The 15,550-nt window shown below is 43.7% G+C and overlaps 1 protein-coding gene across 1 annotated transcript; it reads left to right on the top strand.

The window, feature by feature from the left end:
• Window positions 1-7,826: 7,826 nt before the first annotated feature.
• Window positions 7,827-13,202, top strand: LOC136610161 (gastrokine-1-like). The gene is made up of 6 exons (XM_066589409.1): window positions 7,827-7,853; window positions 8,257-8,298; window positions 8,522-8,659; window positions 11,325-11,423; window positions 12,420-12,546; window positions 13,132-13,202. Exons 1-6 carry the CDS (start codon window positions 7,842-7,844, stop codon window positions 13,200-13,202), a joined length of 489 nt encoding a protein of 162 aa, XP_066445506.1. The 5' UTR covers window positions 7,827-7,841.
• Window positions 13,203-15,550: the final 2,348 nt, after the last annotated feature.

The following is a 15,550-nucleotide window of genomic DNA, read 5'->3' as shown; positions in this document are numbered from 1 at the left end:
CATTTTAGGGAATGGAACCTTAAGCTTCCCCAAAGACAGAACCTGTTAGAAGGGAATTAGGTTATGGGAAAGGAGAATTATGGCTTTCACCCACTAGCGTTTTTTTTTTAACGCTGCAATATCGCTGCCTTTTTTTCAATGGGACTTTCTAATGTTAAAATCGCATTGGAGAAAAATCTCAAGTTTGTGCTTTTGTGATTTTTGTGCAATGCAATTTTAACATTAGGAAGTCTCATTGAAAAAAAACGCAGCGATATCGCAGCGTCAGGGTGACTACCCACTACAGTTTTTTTTCCCCTGTGACATTCGCAGCATTTTTTTTTGCTGCGGGGGTCTATGTAACTTGTAATGTTAAAATCATGATCGCGCAAAATCGCAATTTACCGCGAAATCGCGATTTTGTGCGATCGCGATTTTAACATTACAAGTCCCATAGACCCCTACAGAAAAAAAATGCTGCAAATTTCGCAGAAAAAAAAAGAAAAGTAGTGGGTAGTCACCCTTAGGGCGCCCACCCACTGGCGATTTTTTTTTCTTTGCGTTTTGCGTTTTTCCTGCAGAGCAATTAGAATTGAATGTACTCCTGTCCACTGGCGTTTTGCGTTGCGTTGCGTTGCGTTTTTTAACATAGGAACTGTCAGTTGCATATGTGTCCTTATTTTTCTCCTAATGCACCCATGAAAGTCAATGGAAATTAATGGAAAAGCCGCGAAAACGCGGCAAAAAACACAGCGAAAAACGCACGAAAATCGCAAACGACAGTGGGTGGGCGCCCTTAGGCCTTAGTCAGACGGGCGTTTTTTCGCGCGATTTGCAGATCGCATGACGGATGCGCATCCGCAAATCGCGTGACCGGGGCCCAAAAATCGCCCGAAAATCTGCTCCTAGCCGCGTTTCATTAGAAACGGGCCGGAGCTGTCCAGCGCATTGCATTCAATGGAGCCGGCAATACAGCCGTCTCCATTGAAAGAAATGCGCTGCGGGCGAGCGCGGGATGAATTGTCGGGAAGGGCTTAAATATATAAGGCAGCACATACATAATACACATCACTGTATAATTAGATTGGTAGGGAGGTTCAGTCACCCAGATACATCAGAAATAACAAATTAATTCTTTAAAATCTGATCAGATACACAAGCCAAATCTCCGTGGCCACAGGTCCTGCTCCAGAACGTATGTCCACTAGTGAGCACGTCTGAGCTCCAGGATAGATGAAGTCATTAACTGTGGTGAATATAATGTGAGGGGGGAGTTACACCATAGTCCCCACACATTATCAAATTTCCCAGGACACTTACGTCCCTTGTAGACTATATAATTATATGGCACCACCGAATTGACCAGCTTTGACCACATTGAGAGTGAGGGGTTCTTATGATCCATTCACCGCAGTGCAATCATTTTTCTAGCAAGAAACAATGATTCCCTCAGAAAAAGTTTTATGTGGTGCTGCCAGCTTTCTTCATCTAATATTCCAAATAGGCAAATCTCTGGGCTCGGTGGAACAGGGACTCCCAGATGTTCAGAGAGGAAACCCGTGACCTCCCTCAGGAACTTTCAATAACGGGGCACTCCCACATCATATGCCAAAAATCGGAATACTCGCAGGAACACCTAATGCAGTTTGTAGACTGTACTCTGCCCATTTATACAATCTTGCTGGAGTGAGATAACACTGATACACTATATACAGCTGGATCATTTTATTATTTACTGTAGGAGATACATATAGAGGAGATTCCAAAAGCTCTCGAAATGTATCCTTGGTTAGTGTCGGTATCAGTGTCCTCCATTTTAACAGGGCAGAGGATATATCCTGAGAGGCTTGCAATGAGATGAGGTGGGAGTACAGTGCCGATATAAGGCCCTGGGCGCCCTGGGAACAAAGGATGCCTATTAAGGGGTAATGGGAAATAGCAGGTCTGGGCGGTGGGAACTGCACCTGCAAAGCGTGTCTGACCTGGAGAAATCTATAGAAGTGGGAGCGGGGCAGATCATATTTATTCTGTAACTGCTCATATGAGGACAGGGTGTTCTGTGGATAGAGGTCTTCCAGGGTCCGGATGCCATATTGTTCCCAAAGCAGGGCATTCTCCAATCGAGGCACTTCCAGGAGCCCAGGATTACGCCAAAGGGGAGTGTCAGCTATTATGTCCGTGAAACGGCCATTTGACTTTGCCTGCCGACAGACTTGTGAGGCCAACATATGAATTGGTAACATTCTGCCTGTTAGAATAGAAGGAGATTCCAGCAGGGGCCACAATCTAGGGATTTTTAGGTAATGTGCCAGATGCGCCTCAGAGTTGGGGAGGGGGTCGTCACTTAGCCAGCTTCTCAAGTGAATTAACTGACTAGCCACGTACTAAAGGAACAAATCTGTCAGGGCAGCACCCGCATCTTGCTTCGGTCTCTGAAGCATTGAGATTCGTAGTTTGGGGCGGGAATTTCCCCATATAAAGGAAGACATCAGTGACTGCATGGATTTAAAGAAGCGGGTCGGGATATGCACCAGCATATGTGGCATAATACGGTATATAGGCACTTTGGTAGTACTGTCAGTTTGATAAGATTAATGCACCCCGCCACTGAGAGCGGCAAGGAGCCCCATATTTTAAACTAAGACTTGAATAGATCTATAAGGGGGTATACATTTAGCTCTAGAGACCTTCCCACATCATTGGTTATCTGTAACTGATTGGAGATCCGGGGTCGATATCTCCCAAATGACTCCCATCTGAAACAGACATTAGGGCTGATTTAGCCCAGTTGATTTGAAGGCCTGAAAAATCACCAAATACATTAAAGGGGTTGTCCCGCGAAACAAAGTGGGGGTATACACTTCTGTATGGCCATATTAATGCACTTTGTAATGTACATTGTGCATTAATTATGAGCCATACAGAAGTTATTCACTTACCTGTTCCGTTGCTAGCGTTCCCGTCTCCATGGTGCCGTCTAATCTTCAGCGTCTAATCGCCCGATTAGACGCGCTTGCGCAGTCCGGTCTTCTCCCTTCTGAATGGGGCCGCTCGTGCCGGAGAGCGGCTCCTCGTAGCTCCGCCCCGTCACGTGTGCCGATTCCAGCCAATCAGGAGGCTGGAATCGGCAATGGACCGCACAGAAGACCTGCGGTCCACCGAGGGTGAAGATCCCGGCGGCCATCTTCACAAGGTAAGTCAGAAGTCGCCGGAGCGCGGGGATTCGGGTAAGTACTGGACGGTTTGTTTTTTTTATGCCTGCATCGGGTTTGTCTCGCGCCGAACGGAGGGGCTATTGAAAAAAAAAAAAACCCGTTTCGGCGCGGGACAACCCCTTTAATGAGGTTCATCATGTGGGGGAGGGTTGTCTCAGGGTCTGCTAAGAAAAGCAAGAGATCGTCGGTATATAAAGCCACCCGATCTTCCCTATTCCCTACTGCGACACCCCTGTATAGCTGGGTTTCTCGTAGCATTATAGCTATCAGGGATAGGGGAAATCCCTGTCTAGTTCCTCTGTGTAATTGGAAATAGGGAGAGCAGGACCCATTAATGGAAATAGCTGCTGGGGGGATTTGTACAGAAGAGTAATCCAACGAATGAAGGCCTCACCGAAAGCGAATCTCTGTAAAACCTGAAAAAGAAAGGGCCATTCAATTGAATCGAATGCCTTTGCCGCATCTAAGGAGGCCAAGGCCCAGTCCTCTCCGCCGGCCGCTCCCACCTGCGTCACCACTTGGGCCCTCCGTAAACTATCTCTGGTGGACTTCCCTGGCATAAAACCCGTTTGATCTGGGTGGATTAAGTCCAGTATTATGGTACTGAGATGGTTAGCCTGCATTTTAGTCAGAAGTTTGTAATTAGTATTAAGTAGGGAAATTGGCCTGTAGGAACCACAGTCTAGGGGATCTTTATCTGGCTTTAGAATAAGTACTATTGTTGCTTCGTAAGGATGGAGGGAGAGCTCCCCTCTCATAGGCTGCATTATATGTGGCAAGTAATGAGGGGAGTAGTATGTCTTGGTATTTGGGATATATCTCGACTGGAATGCCATCAGGGCCTGGCAATCTACCACTGGACATGCCCGAAAGCGCTTCCATTAATTCGGTCAGAGTAAAGGGCGCATCTATAACTGCTTGCTGGTCTCGTGTGAGTGTCGGGAATGTAGGCGTATTTAGAAAATCGTTCAGGGTGTCCTGAGAATAGTGGAATTTGGTGTTATACAACTCAGTGCAGAACTGTTGAAACCGCACCCCGATCTGATCCCTATCAATAAGAACTTCACCTCCATCAGATTTGACACGTAATATAGAGGGGGATGTTGAATTCTGATGGACTAAAAGAGCCAGCAAGCTGCTGGATTGATTACCTTGTTCACAACATTTTTGCTTAGCAAAGAAAGTAGACCTACGAGCCTTCTTCTGCAGATATTGGAGGCATTGCCTTCCTTAGCTCAACCACCTTGCTCTATTAGCATCCGAGGGGTCTGCGACGTAAGTCGCTTCCAATATGAAACAATTTTTGGTCAGAAAATTGATCAAATGAGCAAAACTGAATGATAATAGTTCAGTTTAAATGTGAGCCAACGGCTGAACGAAGAGCGAGAATCGTGCACTTCTCGTTCGTTGTTCAGTTTCAGATGGCATAAGAATCAGCGCTGGCTTGTCACTTCTCGTGCAGTTTAAGCACAGATCGTGCAATATTTTACATAGGAATTCACACAGCTGGGATTCTCCAGCAGCGCGGATAGAGGGGTTCCTCCTGCAGGGGAGATGGAGGAAATCCTCCGCTGTGAGGGAATCCCTCCATCTCCCCTGCAGGGGAACCTGTCCATCGGCACTGCTGGGGAATCCCTCCATGTCCCCTGCAGGGGAACACTACCATTTGTACTGCTGGGGAAACCCTTCATTTCCGTTTTGCCAGCTAGATTGCATAGTTTCCTATAGGCGTCTATAGATGCTTGTGTGCTTTGCGCACCAAAGATAGATCAGGACCTATATTTTCGTGCAGCAGGTAATTTCAGCCGCTGATGTCCTATCTGTTTAGGTGCGATTTTTTTTTTGTGCAGCTAAAATTCCTTCATCTCAACATTTCCATAGGAAACCATTTGTTTTTACTAGTTGCTTTTTTTTTGCATATGCAAGTTAGCTGCACAAATTCTCTTGTGTGAATGAGTACTTAGGGCTTGTTACCACGTAACTAAAACCGCTTGTGTTCGAGACTGTACCCAATCATGGCTGCCAATAGCCACTAGAGATAAGCGAGCATACTTTCTCTCCTACACATACTGCCCACTCTCCATTTTAGCATGTGCCTGGGTAAGTTTGCCCTCCATAACCATGCACTGCTGTTCACCTTCTTTGCCAGACTGGGCACCTTGTAGACTATGTATATATTGTTCAGACAGAAGCCTCGACCCCACTGAGAACAACATCTGTGAGCTAGTGGGAAGACCCAATAGTTATCCATATATTTCTCTGCTACTCAGGTGCTCACAGTACAAAGACACCTACAATGAATTACTGAAACTTTTTACTTATGGATAGCTTGTAGAGATGAGCGAGCGTACTCGGTTCGGGTGTTTTTTCGAGCACCGCTTTTTCCGAGTAACTGACTACTCGCACGAAAAGATTCGGGGGGCGCCAAGCCCCTGCAGGAACCAGCGCCGCACTCACCTGATCCCGCGGCTCTAGCTCTGTGATGTGCCAGCAGCCCCGCACAGTAATAGAGCATGCCGCGATTTTTTTTTCCGTGCGAGATTTCGCGCAGACAAATTGCGGCCGTCTGCCTAGAATTGCATTTTCTAACGCAATCCTATGGCAGCTTCCATGGGCGGAAATTCTGCGGGAAATCCCACCACAGAATTTCCGCCCGTGTGCAGGGAGCCTAAGACAGTACAGTAAGGGCTCGTTCACACAAGCGTATTTGCGTACATAATATGCAGTGAATAGAAGCCACTGATTTCAAGTTCAATCACATGATGTATATTTTCACACAGCATGACCTATTTTGTTGCGTACGACGCACCCCAATAGGCCATTGAAGTGAATGGGCCGCAGAAATACGTGGTGAATGCGCAGGAAACCCGTGTATTCACTGAATATTTGCGCACCATTTCAATGGGCCCACCTGCATTCCTTTTTATGTACGCAAATATGCAGGCATAAGCGATTTTCGATTGCGCAAATACGCAGCGTATTTGTGCGACCGAAATACAATTACACCTGTGTGAACGAGCCCTAATAGTGATCCTGATAGTGGCCCCAGTAAAAATAACGACTCACAAAGTGGCCCAATTAGTAATATTAACCCACATAGCAATGTTATAATTATAAGCCTACCCCCCAGTAATAAGCCCCCCCTCAGTAATAAGCAGCCCCTCCCCAGTAATAAACAGCCCCACCCAGTAATAAACAGCCCTCCCCCAGTAATAAGCAGCCCCCCACCCAGTAATAAGCAGCCACCCCCAGTAATTAGCAGCACCCCCCCAACCCATATACTTACCTCCTCCTTGCTGTCAGCGACGTTCCCCCTCTGCTTACACTGAGCCCTGATGCACACTGACGTCAGTGTGCAGCCCGGCACGCTTCCTTCCCGAGTCCTCTCCTACGGAACTGATGAGCAGGGGACTCAGGGGAGGAGGATCCTGGCTGCACACTAACGTCAGTGTGCGCCTGGATCAGCGGTAACAGCGCTATTACCAGTGGGGAGCTGCGGCACCCCCGCTGGTAATCGCTGCAGTGGTGAGCGGCGTCGGCTCGCCGCAGGCTACATAACACGAGGCAGCGAGCCTTGTGTTTGACACATGTGAACTAACATAACAAACCTGCCTATACTCACCCCTCCCCACTCCCGCTGTGTCCCACATGAGTGCTTAGTCCTGTACTCGGGTCTGTATTTACTATTGGCTGCAGTCCCTGTGACATCCATAAACTGGGAGGGACTGCAGCTGTAAACACAGACCGAAGTGGGGGACCGAGCACTGGTGTGGGACATAGGTGAGTATATGTGGATTTTGTTGTGTTGGTGCATAAGGAAGGGGCTGTACCAAAATATTGCAGCATGGACAACCCCTTTAAGTAATAGTTGCGTATTACAATTCTTATAGTATGGCAATCAATATGGTGTGATTATTTTTGCACTGCAGCTTTCTGAAGGATCTGCACTCTTTAATCATTTAACATAAGACTTTGTATTTATATTCCAAGATGCTGGGATTCTGAAGTATTTATGGACATATTATGTTATACTTTCCTTGCTCTGGACAAGCATCGTATGGTACGGTTCAGGTTTTATAGAGACCTCATAGTGAGGTCTTGTGTGTGTTGCAGGTGACAGCGGGCGCCGTAACAGCCTAATCAGTCAGGGTCCGGAGCGACCGACCCTAGACGATCAACTATTGACGACCTATCCTGAGGATTCAGCAGTAAAAATTTTCTGGAAAATCACTTTAGCTCAATAACAAAACCTCAGCAAAGCCCTTTCAGAGAATAGCAGCATAAACTGTAGAGAAAAGCCTTATAGAGACCTCATAGTGATCTTTGAATCAGTGACACATCCCTCCTATGCTTCCATTTTGGCATACTTGCTAGGCAGCTTTTGATTTGGCCACACACCATACCTTGTATTGCATAATAGGAACCAAAAACAATGAAACCATTATCAAATTTTGCTGAGGTACTTCCATATCTATGTTTAATAAGATAAAAGTACATTGTGCCTTTTTCTTTGCAAGTTGGACCCATTCCAAAACAAAATTTGGAAGTCGGTGTGTTTGTCCTTACTTCTGTATATAAGGGAGACCAGGACAGGGGTCTGTACCTTTCATTTCATTCTAAACTTCTCTTCCTGGAGAGACAACCAAAATGAAAACCTTGGTATGTATTTACAATTCAAATAATTACTATAATGGGTGATACAATTTAGATTACATGGGGGTACAGGGTAGATTATACATTCAACACGAAGTTTGTAGGCAAGTCATAGAATTGTAGTTATGGGGTCATTGATGTAGTAGGTTGTTTGAAGTTCAACTCGGGTCTTAGTACAAAGACTATGTATCATCCAGTTAGCATAACTCTTGAAGATGGCCTTAGAGAAGGGCTTCTGCTGCTTTGTTTTTGTTATCAGTGAGGGTCTTAGCATCTAGATCTCACCATTCAAAACTACCATTATGCCAGAAGTTTTTTTGAAGTGCAGATAATTTTTAAGTATAGAGAACATGACGGTAATAAACATCATAGAATTACTAAAAATATTATTTATATTTTGCTCTTTCAGGTGATTTTTGCTGCTCTCCTTGGATCTCTGCTTGCTACTGATGTAAGAACCCCTATATTACTCTTCAGATTGCTATTCCTAAGTATTTTCCATGTAATGGGGCTCCAGATTTACCCCAGATTTTCTTTGCTCTATTATTTCTGAAGCAGACCAGTTATTACATGGCCACATACTTTGAGCTGATATGTTCTTGCCAACTCTCCCCTTCTTGTTTTGGTTTGATATTCTAAAAGATTGTGAGTAACGTTCTATCATTCTCCCACAGAATATAAATGTTAACAACCAAGGGAATGTTGATGACAATGTGCATCAGATTGTGAACATCAACAACCAGGACCATGTGGCCCACATCAACAGTCTGAACGGCTGGAACTCCTGGGACTCCATCTGCGAATATGGAAAGGTAAGTGCCAAGCTAACCCAATCAATAATGTGTATTCAATAAAAATGTTGTTTCCATGTATAATAAGGGCAAATTATTAAGACTGCCTATAAGACATCATTATTTGCATATATTACATGCAATAACTGTGGAAATACACTGTAGCAAATGATAATATAATGAAATGCTGTTTACAAGATACATTTTTGTAAGAACCTTGTGCGTATGAGCTTACGGTGGAGGAACTATAGGGGTATTGTTCCATCTTCCATTTGCATAGCTTTATAAGTCTCCTTACACCTTCTAGGTGTTCTCGCTAAGGAGAAAAAAATATACCCTTCCTGACTCATATCTATAGACTTCTCACTAGACAAGCCAGAAATCTACACACTGATGAGGGGCAATCACTCTAAAACAGCTGTCTGTACATGGTTGTCTTCTTCTTATGTAGAAGATTCTGGCTTTGGCCAACAATTCCCAGTCATTGTTACATGGCTTGTTAAAAAAGTCTGACATTGACTTGAAAGAATACTGCCTTCCAATAGGTGGCGCTGTAGAGGTATTGTTCTATCGTCACATTTGCATATTTCCCAGAGGAGCATGAATGACCTTATGTCTCCTCACACCTTCTAGGTGCTCTCCCTAAGGAGAAATGATACCCTTCCTGACCCAATAGTATGATAAAAATGCCAAACAATGGGTACTAAATTTTGATCAGATTGCTGTCAGTAAATACAGCAGCTAAAACATAAAGAAGCTAAAACGTGTCCAGCCCTTATACTGCACTCCTTACAGCTGAATGTCTGCTGTAGTTGTATCCATCCTAGCTAATACTGAACTAAATACAACAGTTTTCTATAACATAATGTATCATGTATGTGTAGGTAAAATGTTTCAGCCATTACCTTACAGAACATTGTCTGAACTGGATACAACTGTAGCAAACTGAACTGTGGAAAATATTAGGCACACATGGGGTTATCAGCTCGGTTTTGGGTTTGGATGTAAACAGGAATATTCCATTTCACTGGAAACAAGTTAAGAATTGTAACACGAAGTATGTTAAAAAATTGCAGAACTTTTTATTATGTGATGAAAAAACTTAAAGGGGTTGTCTCGCGAAAGCAAGTGGGGTTAAGCACTTCTGTATGGCCATATTAATGCACTTTGTAATATACATCGTGCATTAAATATGAGCCATACAGAAGTTATTCACTTACCTGCTCCGTTGCTGGCGTCCCCGTTGCCATGGATCCGTCTAACTTCGGTGTCTTCTTGCTTTTTTAGACGCGCTTGCGCAGATCTATCTTCTCCATTCGGCTCGTCTCGGCATCACCGGCATTTTGGCTCCGCCCCCTTGTACGCGTCATCGCGAAGCTCCGATTGGCTGGAATCGGCACATGTGACGGGGGCGGAGCTTCGCGATGACGCGTACAAGGGGGCGGAGCCAAAATGCCGGTGATGCCGAGACGAGCCGAATGGAGAAGATAGATCTGCGCAAGCGCGTCTAAAAAAGCAAGAAGACACCGAAGTTAGACGGATCCATGGCAACGGGGACGCCAGCAACGGAGCAGGTAAGTGAATAACTTCTGTATGGCTCATATTTAATGCACGATGTATATTACAAAGTGCATTAATATGGCCATACAGAAGTGCTTAACCCCACTTGCTTTCGCGAGACAACCCCTTTAAAGAGTTTTTCTGTGCAGTTTTTATCAATGACTTATGCTAAGGATAGGTCTTCAATACTTGATCAGCTGGGGTCCGCTGCTCAGGTCCTTGACCAATCAGTTGCTCAGGCACCCGCTGTCACTGGCAAAACACACAGGGTACAGAACATAAGCAAATCACTTCAAATCCTGGCACTGGTAACTGCAGGGGCAATTAAATTATCTCACGATTTTAATAGGAGCTGCAGCTACGGTATCCAGCCCAACCCACTACACAGGAGTCAGAGCAATCTGCTTCTGCTTCATACCTTGTGTGTGTTGCTGGTTACAGCAGGCACTGGAACAGCTTGATTGGTCTGGGTACCGGGCGACCAACCCTAGACGATCAAATAGGGATGACCTATCTTGAGGACTCATCAATAAAAATTGCCTGGAAAAAACCATTTAACTCATTTAGAAAACCCCAGAAAACCCTTTTCAAAGAAAAGCTGCATGAACTGTAAAGATCGGCTCAAAATCTATCATGCAACCCATAGTAGCCTAAAATATTGTATTTATTAGTATAATTTAAGGGCAGGATTTGATCTCTCTGGGTGCACTTTATAGAGTTATAGAGGTCAGCTCTTCCAATTTTGGAACAGCCATAGATGACAGTGGAGGAGGAAACACGTAGTCTATATACAAGCCGGGGGCGTAACTATAGGGATGCAGCGGATGCGGTTGCCTTAGGGGCTCATAAGGCCTCTCTTCTCCATATAGGTAGCCCAGTATCGTGAATAAAGCATTATAGTTGGGGGCCCTGTTATAGATTTTGCATTGGGGCCCAGGAGCTTTAAGTTATGCTTCTGATACGAGCCTAAATGTGTACATTTTACCAAGCGATGACTAATTTGTACTCATTCTTGTATACATTCATTCATTTTTCATTCTTCTCTCTTACACTATTTAACACATATACAATTACATTATCAATGCAATGGATGAATGTGTAATGTTTCAATCCTTTTACATTATAGGGAGTAGTTGCAACACGGCTCTACGGAAAGCGGATGTGCGTGGTGACAAAAATGGATACGAATGTTTTCCCCAGCCTGGACGCCCTGAACAACAAACCAGTAAGGAGATCAATCATTTACTGTACAATTTACAATATTGTCTATAGAAATAGGGGGGTTTAAAGGTTTTATGATTCATCTTAATTAATCTCTTAAAGACTACATAACTTTTCAGACAATATTTTAGCTTTGGTCAATGGAGTAAAAAAGAGAATTGGAGCTCCATAACAGAGTTAAACATTGGGTTCCTTTCAGGTTCTCATAGACACCACAACACTTCTATCGACTCAAGATTAGAGACGCTAATGCCCCTATTTTCATGGCTTGAGTACATTTTCAATACTTTTTTGCTTACATAGCAGCTTAAAGTGAATGGAAGAGCAGTGCAGTTCCATAAAGTGCCATTACATAGTGGATGGCATTTTGAGTCTTAGATTCATCCATAGATCCTTCACATTAGCTGTCAGACCACGCCAATCTGCTATTGATGACTTATCCTGAGGTTACAAATACCTTGTCCTTAAGAAGTTAAAATGGAGGTAAACCAACCTGGAATAAGTCATCAGAGGGTGTGTAGCAGCTGTATGGGCAGTCTCTATGGTATGTATACCTTTGGTTTGGATGGACTATATAAAGAGGCCAGTTTTTCAGTCCATCATCATGAATTGGACAGGTTAAAAAATAATACAATTGCTACATATATCTGAAATAGTTCCTACTGAGTTAAGTAGCTTTTTCGTTGTACACAGAGAATGTTTAATATATGTAGAGAAGTTCATGTGATTTTGACAATATAAGGAATGTATGATGATATTTCATACAGCTTCAACACAAAGCATGTTATAGTAGATGTAGCCCCTTGAACAGTTGCATTTGCTGAGAGAAGATGGAACTTTCCTCTTTTTACGAATAGCCCAGGTCCATGGCTTATAGAGGGGTATCCCTCTCTAGGATATCCCCTAATAGGGCATATGGACAAAGGTTGTCTTAATTTAATCTTACATTATATATTTTCTGTACATTTGAAACACTAAACACAATTTATTCTATATTCAGGTCAAGGCCTCAAGTTTCTTCAAGTTTAATATCAACCAAGTTCCCATTGCTAATATCGGAATATATGGTGTCCATGTTGAAGCCCTGTGTCGGGGAATCCCATCCTACACTGCTGAAGCACACCAAGGTGAGATGGAGTCTTTCATCCCTTCCATTATTAAAGAGCAGATTCTAAGGCTATGTCAGGAAACATACTGCAGTTATGTCATACAGCACATATATTTTGGGAAATCTTGGAAGTGCTAATTTTCTAGTAGTCATGGTTATATTATAAGCAATTAATTAGTTTATTCAAATCACATTGGACTGGTGGAAGGCAAGTGCTAAGAGGTTAATGTAATAGAAATATATGCATTCCTCGGCTTATTGGTTTGTTGAGTTTGAGGGTGTCCGACTGAATGGACACATGACTTAATTGTTATAGTTTACAAATACCAAAATATCCCCTTTTAGGATGAATAAGCATTTGATAATGTGAAGCTACACTAGGTGGGAGGTCCATTCTGAGTTTTCTCTCAAAGGCCCTTTCTTCTCTGTGTATGGCCCTCTGTATCTACTAGATTAAAGTCTAATTTGATGTGTGGATATAATATCAGGGCTGTACAGAATAATTCAAGTAAGCAAAGAAACCTGCAATATGTAATATTAGACCAACGTGGCTGATGAAGCTAACCTGTTCTTCTTATTGTCTTCCTTCTTTTGTGTTCATTAGTGGATGCAGGCTTCGAACTTTGCGACCCCAGTAGCATCATCGTCATTGCAGGCATCTCCTTCTGCTTCTAATCCAGTATGGCAACTCGTCTTGACACCTAATTCTCTGCAAATCTTTTTTTTAACTATAAATAAAGCATTTATATAAAATGTAAATTGTTTGCTGCTATCTTTGTATATCACGAGTGAGAGAAATTACATGTTACAGACAGGCATAATATGACAATACTCAGGTACAAGTCTTAGTGTAGTGCCTAGGATCCACCATTCTGGGGCCCACTGAATAGCTAATGCAAATATCACCGGATCCCCATACACAAGTTCCTGGCCACTGCATTCTCCATACACATCGATGGAAATTGAGATCATGGTGGTGGGGAAATGGTGGGCCCCTATTCACCCGAAAGATAAAGTTTCAAAAGGTGGCATTCTTGGCATATCTTGTAAAACATGAAATCACATGAAAGTACAGCGACATGCAGTTTTATCACAAAACAGCAGTTTTCAAACAAATTTTTCATGTGTGAATGGTTTTGTAGGTGAACAGCAGATGGACCCACAAATACATGTGGCCATTAACACTCAATTTGTCTACAACCTCAACCTTAAATATGTTCCTTGTAGTCCTTAAGGGTCTACTGTTGTCAAAGCATGCTGGGAGTTAGAGTTCTTTATAATGAGGAAGGGATGAGGTCAATGTGAAAACTATTGTATTTTTAATTACCTAGTAGGAGAGGTGACACAGATACTTTCTTTAGTAGTAGCTGCTGTCTGTCCCTTGCCTTAGAGCTTCTTCACATGACCATGTTTGCACAGGTATTTTCGCATGCAAAATCTGCGCATGTTAAACACAGAGAATCGAACCTATTGATTGAAATGGGTATATTCTCATAAGGTGGTTTTGCACACAATGGAAAAAGTTGGACCTACTCTATTTTCCTGCGTTTTGCACAGCAAAAGTCCAATAGAAGTCTATGGGAGGTGCGAAAATACACAAGGGGATGGGTGACACTGTGCAAAACGTAGGGAAAAGATCACATCAGGAGCTCCCCTAGGCTTCAAATAGCCATTAAATCCACGGAAAGGGTGTATCACTCTCGCGTGTGAACTGGCCTTGTGTGCGCTAAAAGTACAGTACTTACACAATACACAGATTACGTAACTCTGAGATGGGTGTTTTTACGCATAGATTGAAAAACACATAACACAACGTTATCTTCAACTGGTTAGTTGGTAATATTTACCCTTTGGCTCGAAGGTTTTCAGGCGCTCAGGCTGACTGTGAGTCAAACAGCTTGAATAGCAACGACAAAAGGAGAAAAGCCATTTCCTTAAAAACTTTTTAAAGAGCCGGCTGTTCTCCTTTTGCTGTTTTTACGCATAGCCTCATGTGAAGCTACTCTTAGGCTAGGTTCTCACAGGGCATATTCCCAGCGCAAATCTCGTGGTTTGGCCACAGCAAAACACCGTGAGATTTCCGCCAGAAAAGTACTGCTTCAAAACCCGCGGCACTTAGCCACGGGTTTTGGAGTGGCTTGGCCGCACACTTTTCCATTGCAGGCAATGCTCCCATAGAGGAGAGTGTGGCCGCAGCAGAAAGAAAAAAGAACGGACATACTGTGGGCGGAAAATCCGCGCCGGAAGGCCGGCATATGCTGGCTTTGCTGCGACTGATTCGTTGTACCATGTGGACGAGATTTCTGAGAAATCTCGTCCACATGGCTGGCTAATTTCGGGATTAGCGTCCGCAAGTGGATTTGCCACAGCGAAATTCCAGATGGAATTTCTTCGGCAAATCCACCCTGTGTGAACCCAGCCTCAGACTGTTTCTGTATGGGTAATCCTCTCAATATCCTGCTGAGTTACTCTTGCCTGGAACTAGTGGCCTTCTAAGCTGGTTATACGAGCTTAGGCAGTACCAGGCTGCAGGGAGCAGCTAGAAGCTGCAAGATGTTTGATAATGGAGGCCCCCGCAATAACATAAAGAGTACTGAGCCCAAGAGAGAAGATAGTGGCTTATCAAGTTGCGGGCCTAGATGTTATCTCAGTCAGCTAATGCATCTGTATATAGTAAATACATGAATTAGCCAGTTTCTTATATGATTGGCTGAGATACTATATGCTGTATATCTGTATATAGTGCGGGTGGATGGGGGAATAAGGGCCCACTCTTGCTCAAGGCCCACCAGAGGATTTACTTGTTCCCTGTGGCTCAGTTCAATCCTGGCCACAAGAGGACCAATTTAGTAAATGGGGAAAAACCATAGATTTAAGTATGGGTGAAATTGTTTAACTGCCTAACTGGGACAATTGGCTAACCACTGCTATCCACCCCCACCCCCCAGAGTGTGTTTTCATCTGGCGGTTTTCAGATTCAAGCAAAGCCTAATTTACTACTAAGAAGAGCTGAACAAAAGTTC

Source organism: Eleutherodactylus coqui, chromosome 2 (genome assembly GCF_035609145.1).
Source record: "Eleutherodactylus coqui strain aEleCoq1 chromosome 2, aEleCoq1.hap1, whole genome shotgun sequence".
NCBI classification, from domain to species: Eukaryota; Metazoa; Chordata; class Amphibia; order Anura; family Eleutherodactylidae; genus Eleutherodactylus; species Eleutherodactylus coqui.
This window is presented reverse-complemented; position numbering and strand designations above follow the sequence as displayed.